Source organism: Bombyx mandarina, chromosome 01 (genome assembly GCF_030267445.1).
Source record: "Bombyx mandarina strain Sakado chromosome 01, ASM3026744v2".
Classification (NCBI taxonomy): domain Eukaryota; kingdom Metazoa; phylum Arthropoda; class Insecta; order Lepidoptera; family Bombycidae; genus Bombyx; species Bombyx mandarina.
This window is the reverse complement of record NC_143208.1, coordinates 2528514-2549488: the sequence shown is the minus strand read 5'-3', so window position 1 is coordinate 2549488 and position 20975 is coordinate 2528514. Positions and strand designations below refer to the sequence as shown.

Genomic DNA, 20975 nt, shown 5'->3' with positions numbered 1-20975 from the left:
TAAAATAATAAAATATTATATTATTTAATATTCAAAATTTTCTTTACTGTCAACCCTGTCTGTTCCTTCAAGTTAATCAGCGTCAAAGTCACTGAATCTCTATGTCGATGACGTCTTGTCACGACATTCCAATGCTATTGAAGATTCTAATTTAATTTTCAATTCAAAAACAACACGTTTCAACATGGGGCCGTCCATTTTATGCCCTCATTCATGTTGTCGTGTAATAACCTTTTACGAGTAATATCAAGTAACGCACCTTTCTATCTGGACGTCTATGCCGAAGAAAATTATTATATTAATAATTTATGTATCTTAATTGGTGCTAGATTTATAACCTCACACCTATAGGTACCACGATCCTGCTTGATTCCGTTTCGGTTCCCACTGCGAAGCAGTTACGTGTTCCGGATTAAAGGGTAGGATAGTCGTTATATAATTCAATCCAGACTTTAATCTCAAGATGGGCGGTGATATTTCATAACATGTTGTTAACTTAGGTTTCTGGTAACTAGCTACCAAAAGAAATTCCGTGGGCTCATTCACTCATCTAAGCAATACAGTATTCTATAGCGGTAGACCCATCCTTCAAACCTCAATCCATGATTCTTATTTGCCTTTTTTAATATTTGCTGGTGGTAGGACGTCTTGTGAGTCCGCACGGGTAGGTACCACCACTCTGCTTATTTCTGCCGTGAAGTAGTAATGCGTTTCAGTTTGAAGGGTGGGGTAGCCGTTGTAACTATACTGAGACCTTAGAACTCATATCTCAAGGTTGATGACGCCATTTAGGTAGTAGATGTCTATGGGCTCCGGTAATCATTTAACACCAGGTGGGCTGTGAGCTCGTCCAACCATAAAAGCAATAAAAAATAAAAAAAATCTTAACCACATGACATTAGCATTTAGGGGTTATTCTGGCTTCGCCTTGATAAGTAAGTAGGTGATGAGCTCCTGGAGCTCAGCTTAAATAAGATGCTAACCAGTCCATACCAATCCCATTAAATTTAAAATTTTCTACAAACATTAATTAGCGCTAGTGACTAAGAGTAGCATTGTCTGCAACAATATTTAAAATTTCCCATTCGAATCACAGCAACATAACAAAATATTACGCATTTAATGAAAATAATCAAAGAATTACACGAAATAGCTTTTATTGGCACGAGTCAGGACAAAGATGAACGTTTCGCGTGAATAAGTCTATTATATCATTAGGTAATATGAATTACAGAAGCGCACGCGGACAGCTAATTTGACTGTCTCTAAAAAAAATTTCAGAGACACGTTTCGTTTTTTTTTTTTTTTATATTGGATATTTTTTTTAGCAACGTGTTAAATACTGTACTATGTAATGTAAATACTATGTATCTATTATTTCAAGTAAGATAGATATGCCGGCTAAAGGCTGTGCTGCCTTTATTCGAGATCACGAAATTAACGGCAATTTTGTGGTCTTTGTCATCTCACTTATCATCCCATTTTCGTAAGGAAGAACTTTAAAAAAAAAAGTTTGCGTTCTTAAATATTAATAGTGTACATGGTATGAATTTTAGTTTTCTAAAATCATAAAATTAAATTAATATTTAGATAAACAATTTGAATAAATCAATTTTGATAAGAAAATCATAAAAAGATAGCCAGATTCTGAGACTTTAAAAAAATTGAAAACGTTATACCTAAACTGGCCATGATAAAGTAAATATGAATACATTATTTTAAAAGAAAAAAATATGTATCCTTCGTACTGCGTCAACACATCCAGTTGATTTGATATGCGACCCTGGACTGGGACCAATAAAAAAATAAGTCAAAATGAAAATTAAAACTTTTTTCAAACTAACATACTGGCCACAGATTAAAAATCAGTATAATAGAAATGTATAAAACCTGCTCTGAAAAATTAACTTTTTTATCTGTGCCTTAAAATCAAATTATGTTTTTAAAAATAAAACTGTCCATTTCAATCAATTTCGACCGCGTCTGTACGAAAGTTGAAGTTATTTCTTACCGCACCTCCCAATAACAAGCCGCCCTGTATATTAATTTACGATCCTAAGGCTCACCTCATAATAACCGCTATAAAAACATATTTTTTATCGTAGCCCGGAATATGAAACATATTTATAACTAGGCTATTTAGTTCGAAATGTCATTAAACAATTATCTTGTAAAAGTACAATGATAATTAGGAATTCTTAATTCAAATGTGACAGTTGTAATAGATTATTTTTTTCTTTTGATGACGGGATGCAATGCGTGACAAAAATCAGTTTGTATTAAGTTCAGTTCGCAAAGCACCTGATCGGTGTCGTAAATCGCTTAATTTATTGTGTGGTGTGCGGCGAGCCTTGTTTGACTTCAGTCGATACTTGATAAGCCATAGCACAGTCTGATTGCTGTTCCCCCGATCACAGGACGGACAGGATCGGTCAGTGCTCACGAAAATATATATTTTTTTACATAGAAAAAAAATCTTAGAATATTAGTTGATAGTTTCAAATAATAATAAAAAAATTGGTTTCTCCGAAAAAGAAATTCTTAATATTCGAATTGTTATGCAGTCCTGAATTTTTTTTAATTTTCACGGAGGTATCGTATCAAAAAATTCCCTTGGCTCCAATTGCTAATTTTCCATTCAAGGAATCCATCCAATCCGATTAAAGTGTTAATTCGTAGCATTCGTAATCACATAAATTGCTAGTTTTGGTGCTTATTTAGGAAATGGAAACACGCAATATAAAAACGTACAGTGGTAATTAAAATCTGACATCAAAAATAAATGGAAATAATTACGGTCCTTTGAAAATTTCTTTAAGTAATGAAAGTTAAATTGAACAAACAAAAACATTAGTGTATTATTCGCCGCGGGGTGTCTTGTGTCATCATTATTATTAATTAGACCTGCTAGAAAAATATAGAAAAAACCCATGTGCTTCAGAAATGTCACTTTAAAGACTCAAACACCCAAGCTAGACGATTAATTTTAAATTTTAAATTATTAAAACAAGGCCCGGTAATGTAATAAATTAAATAAGAATTTATTTCAATCTGATAGAAACTATCTGATCTGATCTGAATGATCTGAAGAATCTGATACAGGTTATTGATGTCTTTACTCTGTTTTTATTAATTTATTTAATAACGACTCATACAGATCGTCTACTTAATTTTATGCTTCTAATCATTTTTCTGTGAGTAGATACCAAGGATCTTGACAATATTTCTCAGTAATTACTACACTTTATAAATTTTTGTCCAGAAAAATCCAACAATGGTTTAAATAAATAAATACATAATGATAATAATATTTTTTAATACATATTTTATTTTATAGAATGAACTAGATAGAATAGATTACATGTATAGAACAATTATCAGGTAAAAAACGCAATACTTAACTATATTTAGTTATGTAAGTTGTAATAACTGTTTACATTCTACGGATTACTTTTCAGGTTTCGTCTGATCATCCTCCGACCTCGCCGCAGCCTTCAATAGACCGGTTATCGGTGACGTGGGCGGACCCTGGTAACATGACATCCTCGGGAGTTAACCTATTCCATCTGCCCTCAGAGACACCCATCACTGAGGTTAGGTTTTCGCCAACAGGTGGAGGTGAGTATAATGAGTTATCAAATGATGTTTCAAATCCTGCCTTATATTTTTTAGTCCTTATTTAGTATAGATTGTTTCGAAAAGTCTTGTTAACCTGACTCTTTGCTATATGAGCCTTGATGTTTAAGCAGTTGTTTTGATGGTTTAAATAAAGAAAATAAATATTAGCACTACATTGAAGACTATAAAATGGTTACTGTTTTTTTTTAATTTCATCCTCCCATTTCGTTTTAAGTATGGCTTTTACTGTCTCATAAACTATAATGCGGTTTATTATGAGAGCATCGTAATTGTTAAAAATTATAGACTGGGAATATAATTAGCGATGTTCGAAGGAAAGGGATAAGCTGCCGTCGGACTTGTTTATTACCGCGGCTCGATCAAAGAAACGCTGCATATTACCTACATCTTTGAAAATATTACAAGCTGTTCATATAGCACGATAGCTTGATTTAAAAAAAAAACGGTATTTTTGAGACAGTTAATGTCGATTCCTTTCGTACTTAACCCTAACCCTCAATTTCCCGCGTATTTATCTGTGTTTAACAAAGTACACTTATTGAAGATTTTTGCCTCTATTATTTTATTAATTTTTTTATTAAATTTTCAAGTTCATTTTCGAGCTTTCATTATTTTGTTTTAAGTACAATTCTATGCTTTAAAGTAAATCTTTCATTCAGAAGAATGAGACGGATATTTTAATGCATTATGGTTTTTTTTAACGTAGCAAATGTAAATTCATTCCCGTGGCATTGCTTAAAGTAGACTTTCACGAAGAAAAATACTATTATGATCATATATTACTGCACTAACCCATGTAATGAAATACTTACATTGAAAACATCAGTTCAGAATACACAAAAACTCATATACTGAAGAAAAATATATCAAACAAAGAAAAATGAAAATGCAATGCAATTTGGCCAATTTCATTTGCACTGTTATTACTATTGTTTTTTAAACTTTTCACAATACATTCACATTTAATAAATATTTTATAGTGCCTTCTTTAAATCACATCACATTTATATTTGAATGTGTTTCCGTTTTGTTCCTGGAGGCCTTATTTTTCACTTAAAAACTCGACCGACTAAAATTCTTTGACAAACTGTCAGTATTTGTCGCAATTGTGCTCTAAGCCAGACTTGAATTTATTATTTATTGAAGAATTCGCGTCTGCTCAGGCTTTTTGATTTATGAAATCTGTGATGGAGAATTTATAGATATATTTCTAGAATGTATAGCCGTTACTATTATTATTATTTATTATTATTATTACTTTGAAAGTGATTTTGTGTAACAATTTAACAAATTCTATAGTGTAAATTTCACATAATTGAACAAGGCCTTTATCGTCTGTGTGTTTATCAAGCAACATAACGTCTAAACTGTCTCTCACAGACGGCTCTGATGATGAGACTTATTCCGCGAGCCTGAGCGCAGTACTACGGCAGCGCCGCGCCAGCGTGAGGAGGTCACGTAAGGGTCGCACCAGGAGACCATCGTCACCATTCATGAACGACGAGAGCAGGCCGCGGCGACGGTCTTCTGTTTTCACCACCAGCTCTGGGGAGTAAGGGAATTCTGATTGCGTCTCGCACAACAATTTAAGACCCTCATAATGGAATTTTACAGTTTTTTTCTTCTTTTTTTTTATTCCTTAGATGGGTGGACGAGCTCACAGCCCACCTGTTGTTAAGTGGTTACTGAAGCCCATAGACATCCACAACGTAAACATCCTTTACTGGTGGTAGGACCTCTTGTGAGTCCGCACGGGTAGGTACCACTACCCCGACTATTTCTGCCGTGAAGCAGTAATGCGTTTCGGTTTGAAGTAAAAAGGACGTGGAAAAACAAAGCTGATATTTTTATAAACAATTTTCAATTTCTACAACTAACATAACTTGAAAAAATATACTCTGGTGCTCTTAAAGCAATAGTTGCTAATGCGAATCTTCCGGATGAATCGTTACCACAAATAAGTTTTCACATCCAACAACTATATCTTCACTACTTGCTTCTAGGCATAAACTCACTCTATCGGTATATTATAATAGTAAAAATATTTTTTCTATCCCAGCACGGCTATTTCTATGGAAGAAGTGCAGCAAACGATCGTAACCCAGGAGCAGATCTTCGAGAACATTCATCTGCATAAAGAAGTGTTAGGCTCGGTGAAGCAACAACCATTGGGCATGAGACGAAAACTTAAGATTGTACACCAGGTATCCCTTAGTTTACTGGCCTCCGCTATTTAAGGCCAATCAGCGCAAAAGTATGACGTATAATGGAATTTATTTAAAATATAATAAATTTGGATGCAAAACCGGCCTATCCATAGTTTCACCCATAGATAACAGCTAGTTTTGTAAACATTATTTTTCCGCGTATTCTTTTTTTGCCAACTCAAATTCATTCAAACCTGATTGCCTACATACTAACTACGGTAAGCTTTTTTTTTCCACAGGAGAAAATCGCCGGATCCCCACCCGCGCGGCAGGTGGGGTATGTGGGAGTTGAACCTCACTAAAAACTCCTGCCGCTCACAACCGGCGCCCTACCTCGGACCGGGCCGGTGCCCAGTCGGGGCTATTGAAACGGCGGGACAGGGTTGACGCAGAGCACATTACATCCATCCCACCGTCCCACGGACGCCGGACCGGTGGCCGCCAGCGACACGACCACCGGTTCCCTCGTTCAGCGGGCCGAGAGCCCGCTTTGATGGCGCCGCGTTACACCTTCCCCCAGAGCGGTCGGGGGAACGCGGTCTACCATCACCCGGCTTCCTATTGCGGGTGGGCGTGCAAAGCACGCCACCCCACGTCTGGGTCTCTCCCCGCACAAAACGGGTGGGACCCCTAGCTCTTAGGGGGCCAGGTCACGGATACGACCCCGGTCCCGACCCCCTGCTCGGCGGCGGCGCGTTTCTGCGTAGTGAGGAGAGCTTTCCCTCACTCGCCCCGCCGCCTCCTTCTGCGAGATGGTGCACTCGCAGAAGTCGAGCATAGCCTTCCATGACTCATCGCTGCCAAGCATCGACGCCACGACGCCAGGCAGCGACAAGTCAAGTCCTATCTTTGCGACCAGGACACGGCGCTGCACCTCCCAAGCGGGGCAGACAGCGAGCGTATGCTCCGCCGTGTCCAGGTCGTGTCCACAATGGTGACACCTCGTCGTCGGCTCGGCCCCTATCCGGCGCAGGTACTTCCCGAAGCATCCGTGCCCGGTCAGCACCTGCACCAGACGAAAGGTGAGACGGCCCTCGCCACGATTCACCCAGTCATCAAAGGCCGGGTAAACCGCCTCGACGGTCCGTAGCCCCCACGTGGGGTTGGCCAATCGCCTCGACCACGACTCGAGCACGGACCGCCGAGAATGGGCCTTCCGCGCCCGCAACTATGGTAAGCTTAGGCCACTTTTGCGCTGCCGGCCTCGTTTGTACATACTCTGAAACTTAGATTGGAACAAATCTGGAAATTTTACTAGTTCAAGCTGACTTTCTTCGTTTGTTTTAATATTAATCATTTGAAGTCGTGCCCTCATTTTAGGCTAAAACGTACATCAAACGACACGAAGGCCAACTTCAGGAGCGTTTGGCGCAGTCCAAGTGTACAAAGGATATTTACGCCAGGTTCAATATACTTATGGCTGCGGTGAGTTATAGAAATTTGAAAAATTGATATTAAAGAAATTACAGTGATATTAGGAATACAAAATTTTGGGTAGATTTAAGTCCACAAAATTATTTTTAGGAACTTTGGGAGTGACTTTAAAGCAATTTTAAAACAAATGTTAGTAGGTCATCATATGAGCCTGCATGCATAGGTGGTATACCACCCTGCCTACTTCTGAATAAATTCGTGAATCATTAATGCGTTGCAGCTTGAAGGGTGAAGCAGTCGCTCTACTGTAAAAACTAAGACTTAGAACTCAGGTCTCAAGGTGATTGGCAGCATTTAGATTGTTGATATTATGATATATGGTTACCACTTAACGCAAGGTCACCTGAGTGCGAGTTCGTCTATCGATAACAAAAAAATACCTTTTAATATAAAGACTAAATTTGTATGCCGTTGGAATTGTTGCATTCGTTACTGCTAGGGGTTCCAACTACATGCAAATGTGAGTTAACTTTTACGTTATCGAGAACAAAAAAAAAACTCGCACTAAGAACATTGTAGCCTCTTCCACTATAATAGTGGAGATAACTTTATTAGAACAAGACCGTTCTTGCGTTTGTTTACTTTTAGAAATGGCAACAAGTGAAACGTGAAGCCGCAAATACTTCGAATCTACTAATTCCCTGGGAATTACGGATCAAAGAAATCGAATCGCATTTTGGTTCGGTGGTCGCATCATACTTCACGTTCCTCCGCTGGTTGTTTTGGGTTAACCTTGTCATCGGATTCATTCTGCTCGTCTTTGTTATAGTCCCAGAGGTAGGTTCCGTTATCTCCTTGTTTATGTCGCGAATCAAAATATCTGTTTGCTTAGTACGGTGCTTAAATTTATTACATAAATCCGGTAGCTGAATCAATATGTCAGAAAATAAAGCAATACACTACGAAATATATCTATCAAGAATTGTAAAGACACAGACGGACATATGGAATTGCAATTTTATCTGGTTTTGAATGCAAGCAAACGTTTAACACATTTAATGCCAACTACGCGGCGTCCTAAAGGATCGGGAGGCCGAACACACGACGCGACGCCGTGGCATGATCAATTTGTTAAAATTAATAGCGCGAACCCTAATCCAACATTTGATATTATAAGATCGGTACTTTATGTTTATGACCATGTACTTCATGCAAAGTTATCGCAGCGGTACTGGTTTTATCGTAAAAAAAGTAAATTTTTACCAGAATCTAATGAGCACTATAATCTATATCTATAATTTATAGTAAATTTTACATATAGCCCAATAACAGCATTACACACCAGTTTTTTTGTTGATGCTTAGATGTGTGGACGAGCTCACAGCCCACCTGGTGTTAAGTGGTTACTGGAGTCCATAAACATCTACAACGTACCTAAATGCGCCACCCACCTTGAAATATAGTTCTAAGGTATCAGCATAGTTACAACGGCTACTCCACCCTTCAAACCGAAACGCATTGCTGCTTCACGGTAGAAATAGGTGGGGCTGTGGTACCTACCCGTGCGGGCTAATAAGAGGTCCTACCACCAGTAAATAGTAAGGAGTTACAAATCGCCATATTCTTCTAGTATCTAACAGCCGATCCTCTGCAAGACGGCGAAAGGAAGATAATAATGGAGGACGAAATACGCAATTCTACGAAGCTGTTGACCCTTTGGGAGTTCGAAGGTGTACTGAAATACTCTCCAATATTCTACGGCTATTACAGCAACCTGGAACGACCACAGTACAGGATGCCGCTCGCCTATTTCCTGACCGGCCTCGTTGTTTACATTTATAGCTTCGTCGCTATTCTTAGAAAGTGAGTTCGAAATCAACCGTTGTTGTACAAGTTTCAATAATTCTAAATCATGCGACACGATAATTTGAATGGTTCCAAAAAAAAAGCATTGAAACTAAAATTCCTGAAAAAAAAAACGGGACTAAGACAAAAATTCAATTTCGTAATATAGTTAAATGATGATTTAATAAATAAAAAGTAGGTCGCAAATCCATATAACCTTTGAAGGGAGTAGCGGGCAGTGTATATAAACGAAACAACTGCAATAGATCTCCAACTATTTTCTCACCTACCCATATATAATATTTAAAAAAAACATTATTGCATGTTTTTTAGAATGGCAGAAAATTCTCGAATGTCTAAATTATCAGAGAAAGAAGACGAATGCATATTCTCGTGGAAGCTATTCACTGGATGGGATTTCATGATAGGCAACACAGAGACAGCACACAATCGCATAGCATCGATCATACTCGGTTTCAAAGAAGCGTTACTTGAAGAAGCTGAGAAGAAGAAAGACTTGCGAAAGTAAGAAACATAAGCTGAGTAACAACTAGTTTTTAACTTGCTTTTACGAACTCTAGATCAGTCTCTTTCGTGAGCATAACTGTATTTATATTTGAGCACTATCACTGACACTATAACTGACTTTCAAAGAAAAATGAAAATATTTATTTATATTAAATAACTCGTGCCTGAATTCGGTTGTAGCTGGCGCATTATATCTCTTCGTGTCTTCGTCAATCTGTGTGTGATCATCCTACTTGCTGTGTCTGCATACGCGGTAGTCTATGTTGTGACGGGCTCTGATAACAACCAGAAAGTTCGCAGCTGGTGGTGCGAGAATAAGACCACGATAGTCGTCACTGGTATCTCGATTACGTTTCCGGTTTTCTTCGAGCTACTTGGTTTCTTGGAGCATTACCACCCGAGGAAGCAGCTCAGGTTACAATTGGCAAGGTTAAAACTTATCGTCATTGTCACTTATCATGATTGCACACCTAGTTAACAATATTTTAAATTATTAATTTTCCTTTCCAGAATAATGCTGCTTAATTTGCTGAATTTGTATTCTTTGATTTTTGCCTTGTTCAACAAAATCGATGGCATGAGCAAAGATCTAGACTCCTTACAGCCGAAGTTGGACATGAATGCGACAGCTTTTCCCGAAATACTACTGAATATGACTGAAGTATTAGCCACCAATATGCCTAGCGAATGCTTTGAAGAAAGAATTATATGTGGCTCATGTAATATGGAGATAACGTTTCAATTTAGTATAATGAATGACACAGATTCGCCGTTGCACATATACAAAAGTAAAACCAAAGCTACTAGACAAGAGCGTGCAATAATATTAAAAAATATATATGCAAATGAAAACGAAAGCATTAAAGATGAAACTGCCATAGACGAAGCAGATGCTGAATATTCGACAGAATCACAATTTTCGAGTTCTGCTACAGAAAACGAATATTCCATTTCAACCGACATGCAGAATGGATCCGAAACAACGGTACTCGAGAGTATATTATTACATAGAAAACAACTACAAAATTTACATAAAATAATACTAATGATACCACCGGTTGTAGTCAATAAGCCAAATCAAACTTCAGATATCGATTACAATGAATATGAGGAAGCAAACTCGGAATCATCTTCAGTTGAGAACATGAAAACAATAACAGATACCGTGAGTACTGAATCGTTTCTCTCGTCAACAGAAAGCTTAGAAACGGAAATTACAAAAGAAATTAAAACTATAGATTTCGAAACAACTACATCGACATCTATTACAAGTGACGTGACATATGACCCGAGTACCGATTCAGAACTAACACCAAGCACACCCGATGGAATTACCGACACAACAACAAGCTTTGATGATGTAACATCAAGTACATTAGATTTTAGTAGTAAAGATATGTCGGGCATCATCACAGAGAGCGTGGAGGTTGATACTACTACTCAAGTAAAGAAATTAATTGACGATTTTACAACTAATATATACATATCAACTGAACCATTCACACCTACAGAAATAAGCGAAACAACAACATATAAGGATGTAGAAAACGTCTATGTATATCCTAACATTGATATGGTTTTCAACTGCACAGTCAATTGTGGAGGTCTTAACGTTACTCAAGTCACCTATATATCTAACTTTACGATAGTAGAGAGAATTTGTTACGTAACCAAATGCCAATATAGTACGCTAAACTATTTGCGAGACAATCAGATTAATATGACCATCGTAGACATGGTGTATACCGATCAAAACAATAGAAAGGTTTATAACTTGACAAAGGACACAAAAAAGAAATTATTGAAACTGTGTTGGGAAACCATGTTCGGACAAGAACTCGTTAAATTAACTATGATGGATTTAGTGAGTAATTTTACAAATTGGACTTTAATTTTTATATCAAAAAGAAAAAAAGTTCAAGCTTTTATTTTACTATTTCAGGTATTTGTACTTTTGAGTGCTTTATTTATGGACTTCTTTCGGGCACTGTTTGTGCGATATATGAATCGCTGCTGGTGCTGGGATTTGGAGAAAAAGTTTCCGGAGTATGGGGACTTTAAGATCGCCGAGAATATTTTACATTTAATAAATAATCAAGGAATGGTTTGGATGGGAATGTTCTTTTCACCCGGTCTTGTGGTTCTGAACGTAGTAAAATTGATGATCATGATGTACTTACGTTCGTGGGCTGTTATGACCTGCAATGTGCCCCACGAAGTCGTATTCAGAGTTTCAAAGAGCAACAATTTCTATTTGGCCTTACTGTTAACCATGTTGTTTCTTTGTGTTCTACCAGTCGGCTACGCTATTGTTTGGGTGAAACCGTCTTGGCATTGTGGGCCTTTCTCTGAATATGATAGGATTTCCGAAATCCTAACCAAAAAAATAAAAAAAAAGCTACCAACTACATTAAACTTTGCATTACAATATATAGCATCTCCAGCAATCGTCATACCTTTATTGGTTCTCTTAATTCTTATAATTTATTACTTGATATCGCTAACTAACTCTTTGAGGGAAGCCAATAACGATTTAAAGGCAAGTTCATATCTATTCACATAAATTTGTAAGTTTTTAACGGCTTTTATTAAGTTTAAAAATTCACAGATTCAACTTCGCCGTGAACGAACCGAGGAGCGAAGAAAAATGTTCCAACTGGCCGATACAAGAAGACGCGCTGGGTCATCAGCAATGGATAATACTCCTTTTGCTCGATGGAAGAAGGCTCTACCGTCATTGCCATTTAGCAAATCCATCGATTCCGACGATCGTAAAGCATCAACTGGCGATGAGATTATTCTACCTTCGAAGAAAAAGAAAGGTATAAATATATATTTTTTTTATATTTTTTTTTTTTATATTTTCTAATAAAATGTAAGTTTCAGGTGGAATCTTTGCGAAAATCGTTGGAATGGCTTTAGATAAAAAAGTTGACGTAGAAGCAGTATTTGAAGTAGATAATATGTCGCCATCTCTTAACAATGCCGATGACGAAACAGATACAGACTTTCATGAAACATTACCCAAAGAAGTATTGAAAGCAAAAGATATAACCATAGTTGCACACTATGACAAAGCAAAAGAAAATATTGTACTAGCTAAGCAAAATGATAGTGAAGAAAACAAAACAACTGTTAACGGGAAATCGTTGAAAGTAAAAAATGATAATAAAACAGAAAAGAAAGCCGTATTCGAAAAGCAAATGAAAGATCCTCAGTACGGAGATATTGAAAAACCTGAGGATGGTAAAGCTCCAGAACCCTATCCTAAGCAAATTGTTGCACAACGCGAGGATATGAGGATTTGTAAGAAACAAACATCAGAATCGAGTACGAAGTCAAAACAATCTGATTCCATTGGATCTGTAATACCAGTCATAACCATAAGTACCACTGAAAGTGATGAAGAAACACTATCTAAAATAGAAAAAATTGAGGAAAAAGAAAAGGACAAAAAACCGAATAAAAACAACACCGACTTGAAGTCACTCAGAAGGCAGAGTAGCGTTGATAGTATACAAGAAATTAAGATCCCAAAAGAGAAAAAACAAGAAGAAGGACATAAATTTCAGTACTCGCTGTGAATGTAGAACTTACGTTAACTAAGTTACAAATATTATACTTTATTTAATCACAAATGCTCTTTTATTTTATGAATAAATATAGTAAAATATACATCGATATATAGAGAGAAAAATAAGAAGAGTTCTTAGTTGCCTTATTACAATATCTAGTAGAGCAAACGCAAACGTAATATCTGACGAATAACGATATCGCACGACTGAATGGCGTCAAAACGGCATGGGGACTCCCCACACACCCATCAGTTTGTGTGTGCAGTACATATTCTAAACTCATAAGCCTCTTTGAGGCATAACTTTTCCCCATCATGGGGGGCATAGTTCGACATCCTCGTTCATTATAATCGTGTCCAACATCCAAATATCTCTTGAAACATCCCCCAATAAACGTGCTACCATTACATTTGGTTCTATATTTTCTCATTAAATACTTTTCGCTCTCGTCGCCTCTTTCAAAGATGTCGAAGCACGTTTCGTTACTTAGTCCAGTGTTGTTCATACCGCAAGTATAACATCTGGCAGTACTATTTGCTCTTCTAAGAAAAGCGGCAACGGGTAACGCGCGTGCCTCGAATTTTGCACGACTTATTTCGGTATTTCTGTTAATAGATTCTGGTATCGTTATTTTCAAAAAATTCATGTCCGCTTCTGGCAGCGTGGTTGCTTTTGATAATTCATAGTCCGTATGAGCTATTTTAAAGTTTCTTTGTTTGAAATGATAAAAATCGTTTACCGTTTCTAGTCCTGTTTTGTGTCCGTAATCAGGATTTTCGAAGATTTCATGTATTTTGTGACTGCGTGTCGGAAAATATGATCGCAATGTTTTTTTTTTATTTAAAAAATATGCAGATACTGATTCGCTTGACGCTATAGTCGGTCGATATACTAATATTTCACTATTATTATCGTAATTTATTCTAACTTCCGAAACGAATGACGAATGTATCCCTTGCGTCGGTCGAAATAATAATATTTCTTTCGTCAAACGACTCTCAATACCATTCGAGTACGTATAATTTCTATATCTGCTTTGAAAATCTGAAGGCAACAAAATTTTACGTGGCGATTGATCCCAAAATTGATTTAAATTGTAATGCTCGAAGAATTTTGTTTGTGGTTTTTCTGCTTCGGTATTAGACCATTCAGGAGAAATACTGGTTAAAATTTGATCGTAAGCCGAGTTCTTCCGAAATTCTTCGTCTTCGTAATCCTGAGAAAGAACTTCACTGGTTGCAGAATAATGATGAGGGTTCTTCAGCCGCGACAGTAAAGATAAATGAGAAATCTGAACGTTATAACTAATTTGTATAAGTACAAATAATATAAGTTTCATTTTGTTCCGGAAAAAAGTTAATAATTGAATATTATTTGATTAAAATATTTATATTAACAAAAGAAAACAAACATGTAAACATGTCAAAGACAAAATTTCAGATAGACCATAGATAATCTAATTATTATCGAGAATCAAAAAACAATTTGTTTCTTAATAATAAACTTTTTACCTCAACAATTTCTATTACGGTCGTAATATTTCAATCGGACTCAGCGCGAACTTAAAATGAAACGACTGAACTCGCCCTGGTTGATAAAGATCCACCCTTTGCGCGTCAAGCTACGAGCGAACTTTGGTTACATGGATAGCCGAGCGCCCGCGCATTCGGCGCGAGGACGCCACGCGGGCAACATGGCGTCTGTTGCCGCGCTCCTGTTTCTATTATTCTTCCTCCACGTGACTCGATCCGAGATCCTGACCCCGCCGTACTTTAATTTGGCTCAGGGGAAGAAGATTGTGGCCACGGCGACATGCGGAGACGAGGGACCCGAGTGGTACTGCAAGTTGGTCGGCGTTATTGCAGATCACGACGAGCGCGTGATACAGGGACAGGTAATGTTTACGTTTTTGTCTCCTTGTTTGTGTGTGCGGATGAATGGATGAGTAGATTTTGTTAACACAGATCAAAGACAAATGCTATTCGCTTGAATTATTTGGAAGAATTCAATGTTAAAGACTCCTTTAAATTATATTTACTTTTAAAGTATGCAACTAAATATTTTATTTTATCGCTATTTCATTTCAAGTAATTATCGTTTTTCCACCTTTTAATAATACTTATTATATATATTATGTTGTTAATTTAAATCTGTATTATTAATGTATAAAAAACATAAATCGATGGAGACATGTAGGCTGGCTTTCTCTTGTTTAGCACAAACGAAATGTCAAAAGTTCGTTCCCCGACGAGGATAAAGCTTGTTTTCGACTTTATACCTGTTCTTAACCTTTTTAGTTTCTATTAGCTGGATCATTAATATGCGTCTTTATTCGTATTGATCTATATGGTTGGAAGGGATCCAGCTTTTCTGCCGTACCCGAGATGCGATAACCACTTACAGCCCGATGCTCCTTGGCATGGTCGTAGTGTATTTATGTATTATAATTTAACAATTTGTAATATTATTTCAATCAAAAATATTGAATAATTGAATTTAAATTGAATATGAAATGAATTTAAATTGTTGACCCTTCGGACATTGGCCTTTAGTAGGTACATGCGTATTAATAAATTCTAACAATTTAATGTAAGCAATTGTCGCGTGCAATGGTATGCGAGTGTCTTATTACATTACGAAGAATTTTAAAATTTAATGCTAGTTAAATTTTTATTAAATATCTTGTGTCTATTTTAAGATATTTTATTTTGCGAAATCATAAATTTTGTAAAAACACTATCAACACATACATACATTTTTAGGACATTGAATTAAATGCTAATCCTTAATTCATTTTACGTTTATAATAATCATTTTATTGAATGCTATTATATAGTAGTGAATAGTAATTGCTAAGCCATCCGTAAACTTTTTTTTTATGAGTGAGGGATTACTGGTGGCACGAATGCCTCTCCAGTTTCACCAGGATAGGTGGGCTAGCAGAGGCTCAGCCAGGAGTTGTGCGATTTGCTAACAGCTGTCCGAGCGCCTCCAAAGGAGACCTAACAACTGAAGGGCAGCTGCTTCGCGAATGAATCTACTACCGGATCGCGACCCGCTAAGAAGATCCCGGCGAGAAACTCAGAGGGCTGATGCTTAGGTTAGGTTGCACGTCGAACTCTTTGCCGAGTTCGACGAGTAAGCCGTAAAACTATTGTGATGTCACATGTACATACAAATGTGTCGGTAGCGTACTGTGAGTCTGAACTGGTAGGTACCACAACCCCTCGTAATGCTCGCCGAACCTCGCCGTGAAGCAGTCCGTTGTTGCAATTTAAAGAATTCCACATCCATTATAGAATACAATTAAGACCAGAGCCTCGTGTCTATATAGTTGGTGTTGTTAAGTCCACGGAACTCGGCAACTACAATTTTTTTCCCTACCTATCCGCTGGAAGCCTAAGGGGCTATTCCAGATACGCGCAGACGGATAGATGAGCTAACGGACTCAACCTGAGAGAATTTGCTAACTAACACTAACTCTAGCAAGAGCAGGCTTCACACCTACCACCCGATCAGAATAGTAATCCACTGAGAAGATCCAGCGAAAAACTCAGTGGGCTCGGTAACCACGTAATACCAATTTCATTCATGACAAAAATCAAAATATAAACTAATAGCTGTACCCATCCGCTTCGCTGGGCATTTAAAATTAACATTATTATTACTCACCTCCACAAAGATTCTCATCATTAACGCCCCCGCAACTGGTGTAGGGAGTCCAACACTCTCATAAATATTAGCCTATCCATTAAGTACAAGTAAGTTTTCTACGTGGACACCAAGTTTTAAGTCAATCGGATGCATTCAGTAGTTATAACGGAACATACGTAAAAATCACTATAGATCTATATATGTATTAAGTATAAATATGACTGTATCTAGCATATTTGGAAAAAAAGGATTAAAAGATTATATTATCGGCGATGATCTTAAAAAGATCAACTAACTGTTTTGCTACGCAAGTTTAGATAAACATAAAACATAGTGGCACTTTCCTAATTCTAACCTGAAGCCGTTTATGAGAACGCAGTTCACTGATGAACCATGAGCTTAATACTTAAATGTAGTACATGATCGTCATAGCAGAACGATATTTCTCACGGAATTTTATCGAAGGCTTTCTGTCCCCCGTGAGTTTGATTACATCACAAAAAATATATCTATACGTGAGATACGATAGTAGAAGTCAAAAAAAAAAACTACTTTGATATAAAACAAAAAAATTACTAAAACGCTGATACCTACTAAACATATAATCGTAATATTAGTTCGAAACAAAATCGATTAATTGCTCAAAATTTTTGCATTAAAAGACTGAGTAAAATTGTGGAAGAAAATAAACATCAAGATTTACTAATGTATCCGTTCTCACGCCCAAAATCGCAGGTTCGAGAATACTTATATGAGACTGTCGTATTTTATATGAATTGAGTTCTAGAGAGTGTAAACTTGCCTCTGCCTATTCGTGATAGGGAAGATCGAGGTAGAGACCCCGCGGGCGCAGTCCAACAAGGTGGTTTGATCAAATCCGCACCACACTAAAGATCCCATTCCACGAAGTCCTTCATGCGGCCAATGATCGGAGGCGCTGGAGGGACAGTACTAGAAGTAAAGTCCTGTCGAAATATGATGGTCACGACCCTCAGCAGTAAGGAGACGACGCGAGGAGTGAGACATACCTAATGCCTGACAGCGAGACTGCAAACAAGCAAGAAAAGTTCACAAAATTCGTATTATCATTAAAAATAATTACAAATCGTAAATTGCTTCAGAGGCATCGAACCCGTTATCGGCGGGATGGTGAGCCAACAGGACGCGAGATAATGTTATCAGCTATCTGGGCCAGCCACTGATGTAGGCACGTTCCGCGTCATCTCTGAACCCGAAAATCAAACAATTTAAAAGCGTATTTCTTTTTTTTAGCTAAATCGTTACTCGCAGAGATAACCATATATCTGAGCGACATTGTCGTTATTTATTTTGACCTCACAAAAATCTATAAACTTATTTAATTTAAAATTGATTATGTTAATTTCAAAAAAGAAAAAAATCGCGATATGCACTAAACTCATAATCGTAGTGAATCCAAGCTCAATGATATGATTCTATTACTACCTATCTGGAATCACCAGCTCTGTGATAACAAAATATACTTTTAGGATGCATTACCGTCAGTTTAGATGTGAATGAAACATTAATTCAAAGTCGCATTACGATTAAACATAACTTTAGGAAAGATAACGGTGTAAACCAAATAAAGAAACGGTTGTAATGAAAAAAAAAAAACAATTCCATTCATACATTCATATATTCACACAATGATTTCACAAATGACATCACGTTTCAAAAAAAAAACCATCTACCACAATTAAAAATGGTTTCAACTATGATCCTGTTTGGACAAAGTTAAAATGTGCTAGACAATAATGTCAAATAGACAAACAAAATATATTATAATAAACAACGAAGGACGCAGGTACCTTACATATAGAAAAAAGTATTATAAACGAGCGATTTTTTACTGGTGGTAGGACCTCTTGTGAGTCCGCACAGGTAACTACCACCACCCCGCCTATTTTCTGCCGTGAAGCAGTAATGCGTTTCGGTTTGAAGGGTGGGGCAGCCGTTGTAACTATACTTGAGACCTTAAAACTTATATCTCAAGTTGGTTGGCGCCTTAGAGTATACATGGTTTATGTATACTCTAAGGTTGGCGCATTTACATTGTGGATGTCTATGTGCTCCAGTGACCACTTAACACCAGGTGGGTTGTGAGCTCGTCCACCCATCTAAGCAATAAAAAAAAGAAAAAAAAAGATATTTCTTAGTTAACGCGATCGAAGCCCCGTGCGAAACCTTGTATTTCACAAGAACATTAAACTCATTAAACACTGTCGGTAGTTGTCCGTAACGGTCGTCGTTAATAACTGATAAAGTCTGTAGCGAACTGGAACAAATGCCCTTTGACCTTATTATCGCGTCATGAATGAATTGCATCAAAAAGTATTTAACATTAAAATTCGACACTTTTTTCTGTAGATTAAATCCACATTTGTCAGTAGGATCGAACAAACAAACAATTAGTCGAAATTAAGTGGCTAACAAATACTGATAGTGCATTAGGTTCACTGATTAACAATACGATCAAACATATCTTAGTTTAGTTTCGACAATTTGTACTGAAAGCTATTTATAAAGTTCGCAAGTGGGGTTCAATATCTGCAGGCAATAAATGCTCCATTTCAAAATGATGAAATTAATATTTTATAGCAAAGCAGCTCTGACCTTTACTCAACGACGCACCAACATACTCTTCACAAATTCCTATATGCCTACAGTGTGTCGCGATTCTGATCCGGTGGTAGATTCTGCGAAACACTTATCTTGCTAGGGTAGATGTTAGCAACGTATCTCAGACTGAGCCCCGTGAGCTCGCTTCTCTCTACCAGTTAGGGAGAAACTAGAATAGACCCCAAGGCTATTTACTACTGGTATTTAGGTAAGAAAACAAATAACAGCTTACTCATGAGAAGCTATGCATGAAAACACAACCTGTATGTCTTGTAATCTATCACTGGATTGGTATCGCGGCCGACCGATAAGATCCGGCGAGAAACTGAGAGACTGTGGGTGTGAATTAAGTTTCACTTCGAATTCTTAAAATCACCCACAGTGGATCGAGACGATCTGAAATGGCATGTTTAACTATGACGGCTGTGCGTTGCCCCATCGTCTGGGTTGGGAATGTAGCTTGAAGCAACCACGATAACAGTATTCATGAGCAGGACCTACAAGTGTTATTAGATTTGGCGACGCCAGCACAGCGGTCTCCTGAGCTTAAAGCGTGGTAGATCAAATTTCTCTTTAGGATCTAACACTGATAGGTGCTTTCGCGGAAAAAGTGGAAAGATACTTACATTGTACAGTGTAATTGGGCCCCCGTATATTGATAACAAGACGAATTATTGCCAAATAAATTATCCATCTCGAAATTTTTGAAGATGTTTCCACCGTAACAATTTTTCTCCCTCATAATTTAACATCTTTACTAATTAACCATTTTTGTGTTCTAAGCACACCGTTTCTAGGAATATCGGCAATAAACGATTTTAGTTTTTGTGGACATGTGGCGGCCACATGCGTTCGCGCATCCCATCTAAACGTCCCTTTGTTTCTAAGCCGACTCGGACAAAGGCTTCCATAAAAACACTCCTAAAAGTTCGTATAGTTTAAACCAGGTTTAAACGTTAACTTTAACAAGACTTATGGCATAAGCAGTTAAACCATGATATTATTACCTCCTACATAGTAAGCTTGTTCCTCGATAAACTGGTCTATAACTCTGCACTTCGAAAACACCCCACCGTGGTCGAATAGCCAATCGGCCAAGGTAAATTTACAATGAATAAAATAATAAACACGTCAGTAACCGTTAGCACAAGCTAAATTTGAATCTCACTGACTTATGACCTATAGTTCGGATATTATCGATAAAAGGTGTGTGGATTGAACTCAGCAGGACGTTAGCTAGTGTTCCAAAACCAAAAGCTAACGAATTTAATATTTTAAAGTTTACGAATTCAACTGCCTTAAGTTTGAGTTTATCTAGTGCGACGAAAACATATACCAGACAATAATAATAATTAGTATATCCAGACCATAAATACCAAACAAGTAACAAAGATTCTAACTCCGCACGAGAATCCTATCATCCCAAACAAAAATAAACTAGCACGATGTAACATGGATGGAAAACAGGAAATTGAAGAAAGGCCCAGGATCTACAGAAATTTAACAAATAGGT

At 37.3% G+C, this 20975-nt stretch overlaps 2 protein-coding genes across 2 annotated transcripts in view; both read left to right on the top strand.

The window, feature by feature from the left end:
* Nucleotides 1-3446: 3446 nt before the first annotated feature.
* Tmc (Transmembrane channel-like) lies at nt 3447-13217 on the top strand. Its single transcript, XM_028177697.2, has 12 exons — nt 3447-3618; nt 5020-5191; nt 5699-5843; nt 7167-7271; nt 7869-8057; nt 8851-9083; nt 9399-9590; nt 9774-10022; nt 10104-11457; nt 11536-12132; nt 12202-12415; nt 12480-13217. The coding sequence occupies exons 1-12, from the start codon at nt 3537-3539 to the stop codon at nt 13175-13177; spliced, it is 4230 nt and encodes a 1409-aa protein (XP_028033498.2). The 5' UTR covers nt 3447-3536; the 3' UTR covers nt 13178-13217.
* Nucleotides 13218-14825: 1608 nt separating this feature from the next.
* The window catches only part of LanA (laminin subunit alpha), a 68195-nt gene continuing 62045 nt past the window's right edge, over nt 14826-20975 (top strand). The window contains exon 1 of the mRNA XM_089727102.1: nt 14826-15062. Within this exon, the coding sequence (XP_089583228.1) occupies nt 14862-15062 (201 nt within the window). The 5' untranslated portion in view covers nt 14826-14861. The remainder of the gene's footprint in view (nt 15063-20975) is intronic.